Raw genomic sequence first — 17,437 nt, forward strand, 5'->3', positions numbered from 1 at the left:
ACAGCGGTGCCCCCCACTTCCTTTCCACTCCGTGCGTGTCCACAAACGACCTCGGAGCTGCTATACGCCTCGATTTCGGAGTTCCTGGACGTCTGAGCAAGTACACAAGTTCCTAATACAGAATCCGTGAGTCCTGATCAGCCTTATTTTAAAAGGAGCTGAAACTGTCATTCCTGAGATTTGCATTTTTAGTGGGCTAGAAGGGGAACAAGGTTAAGGAAATGGAATATAATATCCAGAAGGTCCTAGAACACGGGCATCCCAATCTTTCAAGAGATCTCGAAGACCCTCCACCCCACCTTCTCCCCAGTGCCCTGAATGAGCCATCCCAGGTCTCCGCATAAACACTGCAGAGAGGAGACCTCCCCAAACACTCACAGAGAACAGCTCCCACTGCCAGGAGGCCCCACTGCCCACTGAGACGGAGTCTGCCCTCCTGTAAGGCCTGCCCCCAGTCTCTTCCGTCATTCCCTCCCCGAAAATTTAACTGCATTTCCACACAACAGGCACCCTGCCCGGGCGTGGCATTCCAGCGCTACTTAAACTACAGATAAACTGCCCAGACCCCACCACCTGAGACACCGCTTTCATCTGAGCTGCCGGCACAAAGTTTTCCTTCTACTCCAACTCTTCCCATCACAGCCGTCTGCAGTGACAGCACGGAGCAGTGTTCCAGATACTTGCTCAGAGCCAGACGCGTCTGAGTGCCCTCGCTGTGCACGTGCAGTCCTCAGCGGAGTGGGCAGGTGCTCTGTAATGTCCCTTTCCACGCGTCCCACAATTAGGCAAATTGCCTGAGGTCCCAGAGCAGGGAGCCTGCCGACCCGCTGGCGTCCCACTACCTCGCACACTGCTGAGTCCTTTGGGACAGTGCCAGCCACAGCAGGAGCCCAGGCCACGGGGCCCCCCCTGAGAATCCAGTAACAGGGAGGTGTGAGCCCAGCAGCACCACATCTTCCTCTGAGGAATCCCCTTCTGGTGGGTTAAGACCAATTACTTACCCTTACAGCTGAGTTTGGGCAAAACACAAGAAGAGGAAAGGGTTAGATTTACGGTTGCTTTTGTTTCTTCTAAAATGTATAAACCCCTCGGGGCCAGCAGATGGCGTAGCAGTTACGCTGCAGGATTCCCACATGGCCGACTGTGGTTCAAGTCCCAGATTCAGTGACTTGAAAATCACACTGGGTGCTTATGTGCACATGCCCAAGATCCCAGGAGAATGGAGGAGGAAAGATTGCAGCATGGCCATCCCGGAGGGGGTGATTTCTCACTTTCCCTCTCACTCATTTTATGTCTTTGCAGCATACAAGAGTTTTTCAAAGCATGCACATAGCGCCTGCCAGTCGAGTCCCAGATATTTCACATGCCTCGTCCTCAGTAGATAGCTCTCCTCTCCGTGTCTGTTCAGGGTTCCTCCTGAGCCCCTCCCTCCTGGCCCCACTGTCCTCCCCCTCTGACATGGTCTCTGGTGTCTACACTTGCCATCCCTGCTGCCATCTCCTCCGATCTTCCCGTGTCTGCCCGAAGATGCCGACGTCCAGTGTATACTGAGCAGGGCCACGCAGTGTCTGCCTATCGTCATCTGGCTTGCTTCACCTAGCATTACATCTTCTCTAGACATCCATTTGGTATCAACAGCGGGTCTCGTTCCGTACGGCTGCATAGTATCCCATGGTGCCTATGTGCTTAACCCTGGTCAGGATGGCCGTGATTAAGACGCTGATTGGGCTCCTCAGACAGAGCAGTGCATACATGCTGCTGAGGTTACTCCCGACTCTCGAAGGCACTGTTGACGTTTAGAGCTGGGGAGCAGGATGTCACCTCTGCCTGGCACCTGTGTCCTGCGTGCCATCTCCCAGAGTCTCTCTCTGCCTTGCGCACTTGACCCAAGAACTCGGTCATTGGGAACCACGGCCTGCCTTGACAAGATTAACAATTTCAGGGCCAGCAGATGGCATGGTGGTTAAGGTGTTATACTCCCACACGGCCAAGCACAGCTCAAGTCTCAGACCTGGTAGCTGAAAAATCACACCGGTGCTTGTGCATGTGTGCCCCAAATCACAAGATGAGAATGGAGGAGAAGGGATTGTGGTGTGACCACCCCTCCTGGCAGGGGAGATTTTTCACTCTCTCTCTCTCAGTCACTCTCTGCCTCTCTCCAGTGAGCACGCATGCCCTATGGCAAAAAAAAAAAAAAAAAGATGAACGATTTCATTACATTTAAGCACCAGCAAGATGAACGATTTCACTAAATTTAAGCACCGGCTAAAGTCAGAGAGTGTGCTAGGCATGAGGCACCCACAAAATTCAGAGAAGTCCCCTGTGGCCCTGGAGCTCACAGTCGTGTGGGGAACTTGGACCCTCAAACAAATTACCCTGAAAGTGGTGAGTGCTCTAACGAGCATGTCCACAGAGCTGGGGATGAAGGGAGAACAGGGATGCAGTGGTCCAGACAGGCGAGGGCGTGTCCCCAGGGAGGTGGCTTTGTAGCCGCAGCAGAGGGTGAGGGCGGAGCTCGGCAGGTGGAAGGTGGTGGGGCCTTCCAGGCAGAGAGAAAACTGAGCAAAGGCCTGAGGCCAGGCCTTCCCTGGTGTCATGATGTGGCTAAGGCTGCAGAAGGCACCAGGCGGCCCAGGACCAGACCGGGTAAGACCTCGACGGTCAGATAAGAAACCCGGCGTGAGCCCTAGAGCAGCAAGGTGCGAGGACGAGCAAGCCCCGCCAACATTCCAGGATGGTAACTCTGCAAACCGGAGAAGAAAGCCACGGGATGAAGGCAGCTCGAGTGAGGGCCATGGCCTTGGCCGAGGCCGTGAGAGGAGGCTGAGCAACAGGACTGAGAGGCGTGAGGCCAGTGGATGTGGCAGTGACGGAGAGGGGAGGATGGTTTCTGGCCCGTGGAACTGGGTGGAATCGATTCATTCAATCTACAAATACTCAGTAAGCGCCAGCCCCTTCAAAGCAGGCTCAGTGGGGAAGGCAACGGTGCCTAGCTCGAGCGCTCCATGCACTGACCAGAGTGGAGGGCACGCCTGCCCTGGCTTCACTGTCCCCGAGCCAGAAGTCCCAGGGCTGGGCTGAGCTTCCTGGTGGACAAACAGAGCCCATGGGATGGGGCCAGGAACACCAGGCTCCAGGAGAAGGGCTGAACACACAGGGAACAGACACAAAGTCCTGCCACTCCCTGACAGTGAGTGCTCATGTACATACCCACACACACACAGACACATCTAACATACACGCCCACATGCACAAACATACACGCACCAGTATCGGAGCATCTTCCTCTAGGGTGGGCTGCCCAGCCCAATGGGTCACCCAGTGTGTCCCTACCTGGGCGTCTCTGGAACTCTGGGGTAGGACAGCCCTGCCTGCTCCCACGAAACCCCCTGCTCAGACCACTGGGAGCAGCAACATCAGAGTTTCAGGGCTCGTGGTAACTAGCCTCTCCTGATCGCCAAGCACCTGATCCTCCTCTGAGCCTCAGCTCCATTGTCTATGGTGCTGAAATCTCTAAATAAGGAAGCTGAGGGCCAGAGCCGAAGGCCTGGTGCTGTGGAAGGCAGCTCCCCTGCGGAGGGGTGGGGTGGGATGGGGCCACAGTCAGTCCAAGATGCCCAGCACAGGGCGTCCCCATATTCTTATCCCACAACCCCTTCCAGGTCAACCTCCCCCTGCCTCTGCTTCCTGCCCCTAATTTCCTCCTTCAAAGCAGAGCTAGGCTGGGCAAACCACCTCACCCAGGGTCTGCCAACAGAGCCAACCTGAGTCCCGAGGTGACAGAAGGTGCAGAGGAGCACAGTCGTGTTTAGACAGAAGAGGCAGAGACCCAGCAGCATCTCAGTGCAGCCAGAGGAGCTGGAGCAGCTTCCAGGGGCATGCCAAGCCCAGTGCCCTGCTGCCCAGTGCCCCTGCTTTGCACCCACTGCCCAGAGCTAATCTGAGCTGTGACCCGAGGCCACAGGACACCGACCTCCAGCCACCTCCGGTTACTCAGCAGGCAGTCACGCAGCGCAGGCTCCCAGCTCCTGAGCAGGGCGTCCCACCCACGGCTATCCTCCGAGCTGCTGCTCTCATCACCCGTGCGGCTGGCCAGCAGGGAATCCGGGGACCAGGAGAAGCCAGGGTCCATGTCCAGGAGAGCCGGCACTCCCAGCTCCGGCCCACGGCTGCTCCCTGCTGCCTGGGCCGAGTCTGCTGAGCTCGGAGAGAGGTATTGGGGGTCCTGGTGGGGCCCATGTGAGCTGAGGGCCTTGGCTCCCACCTCCTGTGCGCTCTGACCGGGGCACTCAGCCTCTCTGGGCAGGCAGCCCTCTGCCTCGCCACGCTCCCCAGCAGAGCCGAGTGAGAGCTGAATAAAGCTGAAGCTGGAGGCAAATACATCCTGGGAGTCGCGCAGGGCAGAGGAGGTGGAGGGAGCACTTCCGGGGCCACAGCCCAGGCCGTTGATCTCTGCTGATGGCCCAGGGCCTGTTGCCTGGGTGCCCCTTGCTGCTTCCCCACGGGCTGCCTCCCAGGTGGCGCCTGGGACCTCCACACTGTCCATGGATGTGAGCTCCGGTAGATCCCCAGAGTTCCCAAGGCCACACAGCCTGGTCCGTGTGCCAGGTCGTCTGGGACCTGCTCTGCACTGCAGCCCAAAACACGCTGCGGTTCCTAGAACGGAGGTCAGAGCAAGGCCCGAGCGGCCTGCAGAGGTCACAGCACGGGCCACCGGCTTCTCAGGAACAGGTATTCCCGCGGAGGGGCCTCGTCCCTGGCCTCCGGGGACAGGGCTGTACCATCCAGCCCTGCACTCTGGCCCGTGGGACTCCTGGCTGCACACCCCTCCTGTGCCCACGTTTGGAGAGAGAAACTCGATCCCGGGCCCAGCCATGGTTCTCAGGTAGCCCGGCCTCCGTGCCAGCTGCCGCCTCCGAGAAGACGCTGTAGGTGCTGAGCGGGCCAGGCTGCCTGCAGAGAGAGAGAAAGCCCAGTGAGTGCACTTCTTCCAGGCTGGCTGCGCCCAACATGGCCCCGGGCATGGAGGCCAGCTCTCGCCATCTCTTGGCACACCTGTCAGAGGTGGATGATGTCAGCGTACTGTCCAAGGTAGGCTACGCGAAAACTCTAACAATCCCAGGAAGTACTGGCCTAGAACGTGCGGAAATCAGCCCAGCGCCATGGCTCCTATGTTGAACGGGGCAGTGGGCACTGTGTGAGGTGTGCCGGCACGTCGGCACGGACGTCGGAGGCATAACCCCCACACCTCGCCTGTCCGCCTGTCTGTTACACACATTCCACTTTCACTCTGGGGTGCGCCAACCCGCATGTCAGAGTGTTCCTCAAAACGAGACGGAGACCTCCAGACGGTGTGATGGTTAAGACAGCTGAATCCCACGCAGCCAACTGCACAGCTGGAGTTCTGGACCCAGCAGCTTGAAAGACACTCTGGGCACCATGTGCGTGCATGCCTGAAATCCGACAGGAGATTGGAGAAGGGACTGCAGCATGGCCATCCCTCTGGGGGTGCTTTTCACTTTCCCTCTCCCCCACTCTTCCCTTCGTTTCTCTCCAGCTAGTGCACACACCACACACCATTTTTCCAATGAGATTGGATCATTAACTCCAGCTGTTCATTGAACAACATGTGGATTGTCACTGCCTGAGCCATCCCTGCCCTGCACGCTTCCCAGCACTGCCGCCGTGGCTGTCTGGCTGTGGAGAAACGTCAGCCCGCCAGTGCATCTCACAGTGGAGTACAGGAGGGCTTGGTGCACTCCCTCCCAGCTATGCCACAGCAGGAGCAGTACAAGTGCTGATGCCTCCCTGACCGGTTCAAACCCTGACAGCACCACTTCCACACTGTGGGATCCTCCACGAGTTACTTAACTTCTCTGTGCCTCAGTTTTCCTATCCGTAAAAGGAGGAGGCATAAAGCACCTCTCTCATGGCACTGTGAGCGTTAAGTAGATGAGTTACTGGCGTAGACAGCTAGGGTGGTCCTTGCACACACATAAACGTGCTGACAGTTGCAGGCCCAGTCATGGGGTGCGGGAGGTAGGGCTTCACTACACACACTGCAGCCCTGGGGCAGGCCGGCGTCTGCATCCAGGTCGACCCGAACGCTCGGCGTGTGCCCGTGATCCCAACTGGCTGGAGGGTCGGGAGGATCCGGTCGTGGCAGGACCTGTCAGGGGTCTCTGCCTCGCTCTCTCTAGATAAACATTATTTTACATCGCACAGCCCTCTGCTGCCCACGACGTGTTTTCAACGACATCCGTTTCATTGGTGGCAGGTGCTCCCTAAGCTCACGCATCAACCAGACGAGGAATGCTAGCTTTTCTCACATGTTGGGTGCTTGGGAAAGTCAGGACACATTTTTGCATCAAAAAACAGTAAAATGTGTCATGTCTTTCCCAATGGCCTAATAGTTGAGGCAGCTGAGATTCAGAGGTGACATGCCAGCAGAACTGCAAGCAGCTGAGTGACCAGGCCAAAGTCCCCGGCTCTGCTGGCCCTCATGGTGCTCTCACCAAGGCCCCGCACAGCCAGTGAGGCAGAGGCTGACGGGGGAGCCTGAAGCACTGGATACGCGGTCACAGCGTGGCCTCCAGCGGGGATGGAGCAAAGCTGCTGCTGCCCGGGCTAACTCGCCCCCTCGCACTTACAACTCCCGGGTCTCTGCAGAAGCCCCTGGGCATCACATTTCCACTGAGCCAGGATCACAGCACACGCCAGCCCCTGGAGGAGTGGGGGTGACAACCCTTGGGGAAGTGAGTATGAGGCCAGCAGCCGCCTGTTGCCTGACTCTGTGCATCTACGGACAACAGAGCCCAGGCCACGGTCACCCATGACCTCTCTGGCCAACCGTGGACTGCCCTGAGGCTGGAGCTGCCCAAGCTACAGGGACTGTGGGCCCTCGCAGGGCAGAGCAGCAAGGCCACGAAGGGGCAGGGACGTCGAGGCACAGGGAGGGGGGCACTGGCTCTACACCCGGGGGCTGTAGTTCTCACTTCATAAATAGCAAAATAAAGCTCGGGCTTGAATTCATCCCGAACTCCCCAGTCTCAGCTCCCCAGGGCCTGCGTGTGAACCGAGGTCCGCGTACTCTGTCCACTTTGCCTCCAAGCGTACCAATGGGCAAGAGCTAAAACTGGCGCAGAAACAGGAAACAATCTGTCCTTTAAGACAGAGGCCGGGAAATGTTGGAACCAGTAGAAAAAGACGTGGTGACGACTACAGCACCATCACTGACAAGCAGAACTGGGTCACTGTGCTCTCCGGGCCCACCAGACCCCTCTCCTTCCATGTCTCGTCATCCAGGGAGCAGGGCCCACCCAGCAGGGGATCAGTCAGTGGGGCTACAGGACAGAGGGGCAGAGGGAGGCCCGGGATGAAGGCTCACGCCTGGTCAAAGTGGCAAAGCGTTCTCCAAAGAACGAGGGCTCCAATAGCAAGTAATGGAGAACCCTGAATTCTGGCTTCAATTACCAAAGGAGAGCAATTCAACACTTCATATCTTGAGACGCAGTCCAGGGAAATCTATATTGTCTTTTGGTTTAAAAATAGTTTCAACTTTTTTTTTAATCCAAGTGCCAGTCATTCAAAATATCCTTCTCAAGTCAGAAGAACCATGCTAAGAGGAAAAGAACCGCTTTGGAATTTCATTTATTTTCAGACGCCTGAGGGGCCTGCAGCCTGAGTGGCCTTCTCTGAAACCTGGCCACCACGGTGCTGAGCACCCAAGCCCTCAGTTCCCAGGAAGCTTCCAGAAGCCCACACTGCAGGCAACAAGCCCAGGAGACCAGACGGAGAGACGTGTTTGTTAATCCTGGGGGTGGGATACGGGACACCCCGCACCCACACTCACATCCCTACCCCTGGAGGATGCAGACACCATCGCAAGTGACAACCGACCCTCAGAAGGCAGAGGAAGGTCAGAGACACCAAAGGAATGAAGCTGGGTCCGGAAGGCACTTCTGGAATGGACTGGAAGGGTCAGAGGAAATCCACATCGGGCAGGCTAGGGACTCCAGGAAGCCCCTCAGCTTCCCACACCAAAGGCCCCTGGTGGTGCCGTGCTTTTGTTTTTGTTTCTTAAGGGAGCATGATATCCTCTGTGGCCAGAAATCCGCTCTCACTACGCATCCTGCCCCAAACCCTTGTGGATTTGTTCACATCCAAGCTGGCCCTCTCGCCTGCAGCTAAGGAAGGGCCCCAGCACGCCCTCAGCCTGGAGAGGAGAAGTCTTCCTGCCCCTAAGTGCCATCAACTCCGGAAGGAGGTTTTGGAGAGCAGGAAAGAGCCTGCAAGTGCAGGCAGGAGTCAACAGCTGGCCAGGAAACCAGCTGTGACCTGTCCTCCCTGAGACCCAGAGGTGGCTTCGTCTGCCCGTCTGGCCCTGAAATGCTGAGCCTTGACAGGCTTCCTCCACCTCTCGAGGCTCCTGCTCCTGAGTTCTAAGGAGGGGAGTGCAGACCTGCTGGCCCCTGGTTCTATGTGACCCCTCATTCCTCCCAACGAGGCCCGGTGAGCTCTCAGCTTGAAGGCAAGTAAAAGGGATTTGGACAGACCTGATGTCAAAGGGCCTCTATACAGGGTCCAGATCAGGGCCCGGAAATGTCTGTTTTCTGAGCTTAGGGAGAAAACTGGGAGAGCTGCTATGTCCAAACCCTTCCGATCCCTGAGCTCCCAATCCCCTCCCACTAGCACCCCTAGCTCAGCTCACAGGGCCTCACGGGTTCTCCACATCCTCGTTTACTAACACCCACACCATTAGGTATTTTCTTCAGAGCATATGAATTGTTTCCAACTTATGCTATAAATAAGCTTCCTGGGATCCTTACAATTTTTTTAAAAAGTCCTCATATATAGATTTTATGTCATCTAATTCTGATTCTAGGGAGCTATTGTACAACGCTGTGAATTGTGGATAACTGATAGTAATATAATATAATTCTTGTCTACTGACATGTAAATCCTGTCCCAGGATGGTTCAACTGCTTCCCTCACCACATGAGGAGAGGCAGAGACTACACCTGGAGCTGGACCTAGCACTTCTGCATGGCGTGCAAAAGAAAGAAAGAAATGTATAACCCATCAGATGACCAGAAATCACTACAGAGCCATAAGAAATATGAGAAACCAAGAAAATACCTCTCCTCCAAGGGAAAGAATAACTCCTTCTTCATCCACAGATAGTACAATGGACTCGCAGAAATGTCTGATAAAGAATTTAAAATATTCATAGTGGCAAAGGTAATAGAGAAAGAGAAATGAGACAATGATCTCCAGAAGATGCAGGAGAAAAGAGCCTATGAGTTCTAGGAGGTGAGGAAGTTCTTGCATAATCTGAAAGAGGAAATATTCACCATAAAAAAGAATCAGATGGAACTGATAGAGATGAAGGCTGTAGTATAGGAAATCAAAACCTCCCTTAAAAGTATTAAAAGCAGGCTAGATCACACAGAAGATCGAATCTCAGATGTAAAAAACAGAATCGCTGGACTGAAAAAAATCCACCATGAAGACTGAGGAAAATAGCCCAAAAAAATGAGAATAATACATGAGAAATACTAGATATCATTAAATGTCCAAACATCTGGATAATCAGTATTCCAGATGGTGAAGAGACCACTAAGGACATTGATAATCTAGTCTATGAAATCATGGAAGAAAACTTTCCAAACCTAGAGAGACACTCAAATATCCAGGCCCAAGAAATACAAAGAACCCCACATAGAATCAACCCAAGAAGATCTTCTCTAAGACACATTATAACCAGATTGATCAAAACCACAGATAAAGACAAGATACTAAGATTGGCAAGAGAGAAATGTCAAGTTACCTACAAAGGATATCCCATCAGGCTAACAGCAGATCTCTCATTGGACACAATGCAAGCAAGGAAAGAATGGGAAAATATATTCAAAGTGTTGAGTAAAAAACAACTTAAACCAGGAACCAGCAGTTAGCGTAATGGCTATGTCGCTGGACTCCCACTTAGTCGACCGCGGTTTGCATCCCAGACCCAGTGTCTTAAAACTCACTCCAGGCGTGTGTGCGTGCGTGCCCAAGATCCTGAGAGGAGAATGGAGGAGAAGGGATTGCAGCGTGACCATACCCCCTGGGTGGGGGCGATTTTTCACTCTCTGTCTCTATGTCTCTGTCTGTCTGGCCAGCACACACACCCTATAGCAACAACAACAACAACAACAAAAACTCTCAAAAAAAAAAAAAAACTTAAACCAAGAATACTATATCTGGCAAGATTTTCCTTCTTATGGAAAGAAAATACTGGGAACCAGCAGTTAGCGTAATGGCTGTGTCGCTGGACTCCCACATAGTCGACCGTGGTTCGCATCCCAGACCCGGTGGCTTAAAACTCACGCCGGGAGCGTGTGCATGCGTGCCCAAGATCCCGAGAGGAGAATGGAGGAGAAGGGATTGCGGCGTGACCATCCCCCCTGGGGGGTGATTTCTCGCTTTCTGTCTCTATGTCTCTCTCTGTCTGTCTGGCGAGCGCACGTGCCCTATAGCAAAAACCTCTCCAAAAAAAAAAAAAAGAAGAAAGAAAGAAAATACAAGAACATTCTCAGATAAACAAAACCTGAAAGACTTTACTGATAGCAGAACAGCTCTTCAAGACATTTTGAAGGGAGTGCTATACCAGGAAAACTAAATACAGACACAGAAATAAGAGTTCAGAAACAACTAAGAAAATGACCAATTTAATGGAAAGGACAAATCCAGAGTTGAATATTATCTTCCAGAACTTAAATGGAAAGATCAGACCACAACAGAAGATAAAGTACATAAGCCTGAACTGGTAAAAAAATAATTTTGTGACTTCTGACTAAACCACTACTGATCTTTCTCTATGCTTTGTTTTCCAGATTTGAAGAGTTTTGTCTTCTCTTGAGCTGCCAACAGGTCCATGTACCTACTGTTTGAACAGAATCCTAACATGTTTCCTGGCTTTAAGTCTTAATCAAAGTACTCTTAAAATTTGTTATTTTGATTTATTAAAGCTAAAACTGCCTTTCTTGAAATTAAAAATATATTTAAAAATACCTAGTTAAGGCCCAGCAATTCCCACATGGCCAACCACAGTTCGAGTCCCAGACCTGACGGCTTATTTTCTCTCTTTCTCTCTTTCTCTCTCTCTCTCTTTCTCTCTCTCTTTCTCTGGCAAAACTCATGTGAAAAATGATAATCATAGTAAATAAGCAAATAAATAAATAATTCTTTAGAAAAATAAATAACTAAAAATTAAAATACCTATTTAATGACCACAGTAAGCTATACAGCATCGGCCAGGTGCTACTTTATAGTATATCCATTCTACTCACAGTTTCATGCCTAAAGTCAGACTTGTGTTCACAGACAACTATATATCAGCCGAACTTGCTATTGAAAGTAGTTAGATTAATTAAGATTATTTTGTAAATCAATAAAATGGGGGGGGGAGTGGAAAGCAACTGTAGACACCAGAGACAACGTAGGAGGAGGGTGGGAAATGGCAGAGGGTGAGAAATACACACACACACACACACACACACACATGCACATACACGTATATATTTAAGAAACAAGAAATGGAAAATTATTTGTTGACAATAGTATGTATGATTAAGCCACTATTCAGTGTATTCTGGATGGAAAATCGCATTTGTATGCTGAGACAATGTTCAGTCAATGAATGTAAAATAAATAAATTTAAAATTTTTTTAAAAAGTTGAAAAAAAATCCTTGTATATAATACACAGAGAAGAAATTAAAACACAATATCGGTCAGAAAATAATTCATTCCTAAATATGAAATCTAAAACATACCATTTAAGAAAACACAAATACCAAGAGTTTACATGGAAGATTTTAAAACCAAGGCCCAGAGATGAAACTTACACCAAATGCCCATGTGGGCTCGGGCAAGTCACTGCTCTGTGCCCCAGAAATGTTTCTAAGGCCCCAATTTGTCCAAGGCCTTGCAGACAGAGAACAAAGACCCTTAAAGAGAAGCTCTGGGCCTTGGAGGTGCCACCAAAAATGCACCCAACGGTAAGCAAAGAACAAGGGCAGGAAGACTTCACGGAGCACGGTTTGCATTAAACGTCCAGTGGGCACATGAACAATTCTTTTTTTTTTTTTTTTTTTTTGTGAAAGGAATGTTAATCCTATCTGTCACAGTTGGGCATAAGATCTTTTTAAGACATTCAGTTAACCAAAGACTCAGAACCATAAAGAAAGCAAGAATCCCCGTGTATTACCTTGCTTCCAAGTCACAGAATGCACCAACAATGTACCAAGCGCAGGTGCATCCTTCTTTGATGATCCAGGGAACATGGAAAGACCTGGAGGGCCTCTGGGTCACAATAATGAGCATCCACTGGGCAAGACGAGGAAGGCCCAGTGGGAATAAACCGGCCGGAGTTGCCTGTCCATCACAACCGTGCCATCATTCCAATCAACCGATCCCTACGTCCCCGCCTCCGACTGCTTATGATCTAGCAGGGGACTCAGTCCACTCAGGTAACAGGACAGGAATGTGCAGCTCACTCAGAGGAAGGATGATGCAACTTGCAACTCTGTATGGAGTAATGTGGTTAGCTCAGCTGACTATCCTGAAGGGTCTCAGGCCTCAGCAGACTTTGTGAGCTCCAGAGCACCCCCAATTTATGTGTACCCCAAAACCACCTCATGGAATTAAGGAAAGTATAGTGCTGCATTTGGTGAGAAAGAGTGGGGGCTAGGGACCAGCAGATGGTGTAACGGTTATGTCACTGGACTCCAACGTAATCAACTATGGTATGAGTCCACAACCCAATGGCTTCAAACTCACTCCAGGCGCATGTGCATGCATACCCAAAATCCTGAGAGGAGAATGGAAAAGGGATTGTGCCACGGCCATCCCCCTGAGGGGTGATTTCTCACCTTCTGTCTCCCTGTCTCTCCAGTGAGCAAACACGCTTGATAGCAAAAATCTCTCTCCAAAAAAAGTGAGGGCTGTCACAAACCCATCTTTAATTCTGAAAGAAACCAGAATTGATTGTCCCATAAAATGCCTGTTTGACGTAAGTAGTTTTGAGCTAAAGACAATTAAAATGCAAAGAAGCTCTCTGCCTAGAAGCAGGTCTTTCCATCCTCTTCTTCCTGTGCTGCCGAAATCCTGTCCTGCAGACAGATCAGAAACTGCACAGGCTTCTCTCCTGGAAACTGCCTTCCCACACGTTCCCACCCCTGGGAGCCCGGCGCTGCTCTAACCCTCCATCCTTTATTGAAGATGATGAACGAGCTGGGCCTGAGCCACTGTTTTGGGAGCCACGTCTTCAAGTGTGACGGGCACTATGGTGTGACCACGCTTGCTTGTCTTGCTCTTGTTGAACTGGCTCTCGTTATAGAACTGTAGGCCAGCTATAAACTCTTGAGACTTGAGTAAAATTGTATTTCTCACCTCCAATTTCTACCAGAAACAAAAAGTTCACATGACGTTTGGAGAAAATGAATGTCCTGAGTTAGCCCCACACAGACACTTACGTGAGCTGCACAGTTTGAATCCAGCACAAGAGAAGGTGCAGGTCACATCCCAAGGCCTCCTCGTGCAAGTGCCAGGTGGGTAAGAGTGGGATTACCACTTCAGGGAAAGTCTCCTATTCCCCTGACAGGTCCTTTAAGGGGGTAAACTCCAGAGACTCCCTGCTTTGCTAACTCAATATGGAAACAACATACTTTGTAAGGTATTTGAGCTTGGAATTGACCGCCTGCTAGTCCCCCAGGTTTCCGTTTTCCCTATGATGTTTTTATTGTCATAGCATAACACGTCCATTTGTGTGATTTTGAGTGTATGATCAGTGGGGTCAACTACATCCTCATTGTCGGTCATTGCCACCACCCATCTGCAGAACTTGCTCATCTCCCCACACAGTCACGGCACCCACTAAACACTAACTCCCCACCTCCCCATTCCCTGGTGGCCACCATTCTACTTTCTGTCTCTGTGAATTTACTCATTCATTCAGCAGCCTAAGTCTGGCCTAAAAGTGGAAGTCCCAACAGAAAGCATAATACATCCGAATAGCACCATCCACGTCTATGAAGGAACACTATGTTTACACACTTGTGTGTAATATGGCAAGATGTGTGTGTTTATATGTAAAGATACGGTTACATAGAAAGCTACGGAGACATCTAACTGCTTATAGGACATGCATGTCTATGAAGGAACGCTGTGTTTACACACGTGTGTAATATAGAAACATGTGTGTGTTTATATGATACAGTTACATAGAAAGCTACGGAGACATCTAACTGCTTATAGGACATGCATGTCTATGAAGGAACGCTGTGTTTACACACTTGTGTGTAATATAGAAAGATGTGTGTGTTTATATGATACGGTTACATAGAAAGCTACGGAGACATCTAACTGCTTATAGGACATGCATGTCTGTGAAGGAACGCTGTGTTTACACACTTGTGTAATATAGAAACATGTGTGTGTTTATATGATACGGTTACATAGAAAGCTACGGAGACATCTAACTGCTTATAGGACATGCATGTCTATGAAGGAATGCTGTGTTTACACACGTGTGTAATATAGAAACATGTGTGTGTTTATATGTAAAGATACAGTTACACAGAAAGGCACAGAGACATATAACTGCTTATAGGACATGCATGACAGTCCTTTCAAGTCTGCCCACCCTACGTCCATGACGTCACGGCCGCGGGCTCTTGCTCTGGGCTCCCTGACAGATGCCGCGTGCACAAACTGGTGCTCCCCACCCCTGAGAAGGTGGGTGCAGACCTCGCAGCCTCACCGTTGGAAGGGACGACTCCTGCTCTGAGCAATGACCTACCTGGCCACGGTATCGGCCTCGAGTCACTGGACTGGGGATACTGCGCTCGAACACCCGGGACGGTGGGAGCTGAAGCACAAAGGAAAGCAGGAGAGCCCTAACCACGGCGTCGACCAGCTCCGACAGGTGAAGGGAGGGCAACGAGACTCTCGAGGGACCTCGGGGGAACGTTCCGGTTTAAGCCAGCTGACATTTACACAGGTGCTTACTGCACTGTTCCCGCGCGGTGCAGAGTGAAGGTGTGTATAATTACATAGCAATCCAAGGGGAACGTTCTGTTCCCTAAGCCAAATGGTGGTTACACAGGTGTTTACTGCACTGTTCCCGCGCGGTGCAGAGTGAAGGTGTGTATGATTACATAGCAATCCAAGGGGAACGCTCCGCTCTAAGCCAAATGGTGGTTACACAGGTGCTGATTCTATTATTCTCCAAAAGTACATGTGAAGCCGGTGCATAGTTATACAGTAAATTGCATAATTATATGCAACCATAATTGTTATAACCATGAAAGACGCTATGATAATTTTTCAAAGCCATGGTCCCTGCCCTCAGGGAGCTCATAGCTCCGTGGAGCAGACAGATGCAGACCAGGCTGCAAGCAACTCCACCACAGACAGCCAGGAAAGGCCTCATGGGCCCTCAGGGTGGCTGGAAGGAAGAGGTTCCAACACCAAAAAGGACGGTGAGGCATGGCCATGGAGGGACCGGCAGCGCTTGGGGATAGAGGTGCGAGGGCAGTGCTGAGAGCAGTCAGGCTGGGAACAGGACCCAGCTGGCCTCCAGGCTGTCAGGCCCGGGGCCAACGCAGAGCCTGCCCCAGAGAGAGCAGACAGAAAGCACAGTGCGTGCACATGGTGCAGCCAGAGAGCTAACACACCACCGAAGAGACCTGGGGAAGAAGGGACCAGATAAACCAGGACGCCATACTGTGCCTCTGGGAGGTGTGGGTCATGGGAAGTCAGACACGGATGCATACCCCAAGAGTGTCCCACACATTCTCCGGAGCAGCATCCGTCCATCAGCTTCGGCTGCACACTGAACCCGGGGCAGTGCTGCCAAGCCCAATGTGCATCAGAATCCCCAGACTCTTCTAGAAATGCCAAAGTCCAGGCCACTCCTGGGGCTGATGAAACCACAACACGGGGCTTCGGGACGACTCATGTACTTCCTGAAGCCCCCAGGTGATTCCAGTGGGCAGTCAGGGCTGGGAACCTGTTTGACGGGAAGGTCCTGTCCACACCCTCGCACACTCAGAGTTCAAATGCACACACACTTGGTCTCACGACTGGTAGGCGGCTTCCTACAAGGCCTGCTCTCATCCCCAGGCTTTCTCAGTTCTAGGTCAAATGCAGTGTCAGCCACTGACCACTGCACGTGGCAAAGTACGGCCCGGATTGCAGATTTGTCCCCATCTTCACCCTAAATGGGGTTCCGTGTTTTCTTTCTTTTTTTTAAGTTGTTCTATAGGGTGAGTGAGACAGAGAGAGAGGAAAAGTGAGAAGCCACCACCTGGGTGGGGGGGATGGCCATGCCACAGCCCCTTCTCCTCCATTCCCCTCAGGACTTTGGGCACACACACGTGTGCCCAGCATGTTTTTCAAGTTGCCAGGTCCGAGACTTGGATCGCTTAGTTGGCTGTGTGGGATCCAGACACCTCATCGTCCAGGCCACCTGCAGGCCCCAGATCCACTTTCAGTCAGCCCACAGGAGCCCCGGGCCACACAACAAGACCTCCCCAAAGAAGGAGCAGAGGCACCAGCTCTGTGTGCTGCCTCACCTCCCTGATCCGCAGTGAGGACAGACCAGCCCGTGTTCAAGGGTCAAACCAAGCATGTGGGCTCCCAGCCCGGACACAGGGAGTGAAAAAGGACGAGGGTGGGAAAGCTGGTGAAATCCAAATAGGGTCTGTAATTTAGTTCATTGTGGGAATTTTTGAGTATTATCAAGTGTGCCATAGTCACCGAAGCTGGTAGCCTTAGAAGACGCTGGGTGAAGGAAACCCTGAACTATTTATTTCTGCAAGTTTTCTATGAATCTATAGTTATTAAAAAAAAAAAACTAAACTAAAAAACAAAACAAAACATACACACACACCCGGGGCTTGCAGACCTAACTTTGTAGTTCTAGAGGGCCTGGCTCTGGAGACAAGCCCAAGCCCGAGTGGCCGACGTCCCTGCTGCCCCCATGGTTCACAGGCAAATGAACTGTGCCTCATAGGACTGCTGGGAGGTGAGAGAGGTTATGAACGGCCCTGCTCTGGCCTTGGCTGGCCCAGAGTCACTAAGGAAACCAAAATTTGCCACTTTGGTAAACTGCTTGCTTTGAGCTAAAGGCACTTGAAAAACAGCAAATGCAGGGAGAGAGGGTTCCCTCTGAACCCCCCTCTCTGACTGAAGACAGATGCTCCAGGAACTCCAATGACATGAGCCTCCCCTGTCCCATTCACCCCTGGGGCTTCACCAGGGAAGGAGGACCCACATCCCAGGGAGCATAGGAGTCGGAGCTTCACCCAGACCACATCGCCACCACTCATGTCTCCCTCAGTCCCCAAGCACCCATTCCAGAACCCCCACACCCTCCTCTGAGCGGCTAAA

General features: G+C 51.5%; 1 protein-coding gene across 4 annotated transcripts in view; it reads right to left on the reverse strand.

Moving 5' to 3' along the window:
- The window catches only part of DISC1 (DISC1 scaffold protein), a 311,563-nt gene that overhangs the window by 211,897 nt on the left and 82,229 nt on the right, over positions 1 to 17,437 (reverse strand). For all 4 annotated transcript variants that reach the window (XM_027770847.1, XM_027770846.1, XM_027770849.1 and 1 more), the window contains exon 2: positions 3,974 to 4,953. In XM_027770847.1, coding sequence (XP_027626648.1) covers positions 3,974 to 4,876 — 903 coding nt within the window. In that variant the 5' untranslated portion in view covers positions 4,877 to 4,953. The remainder of the gene's footprint in view (positions 1 to 3,973; positions 4,954 to 17,437) is intronic.

This window comes from Tupaia chinensis, unplaced genomic scaffold (genome assembly GCF_000334495.1).
Source record: "Tupaia chinensis unplaced genomic scaffold, TupChi_1.0 Scaffold000161_1, whole genome shotgun sequence".
Classification (NCBI taxonomy): Eukaryota; Metazoa; Chordata; class Mammalia; order Scandentia; family Tupaiidae; genus Tupaia; species Tupaia belangeri.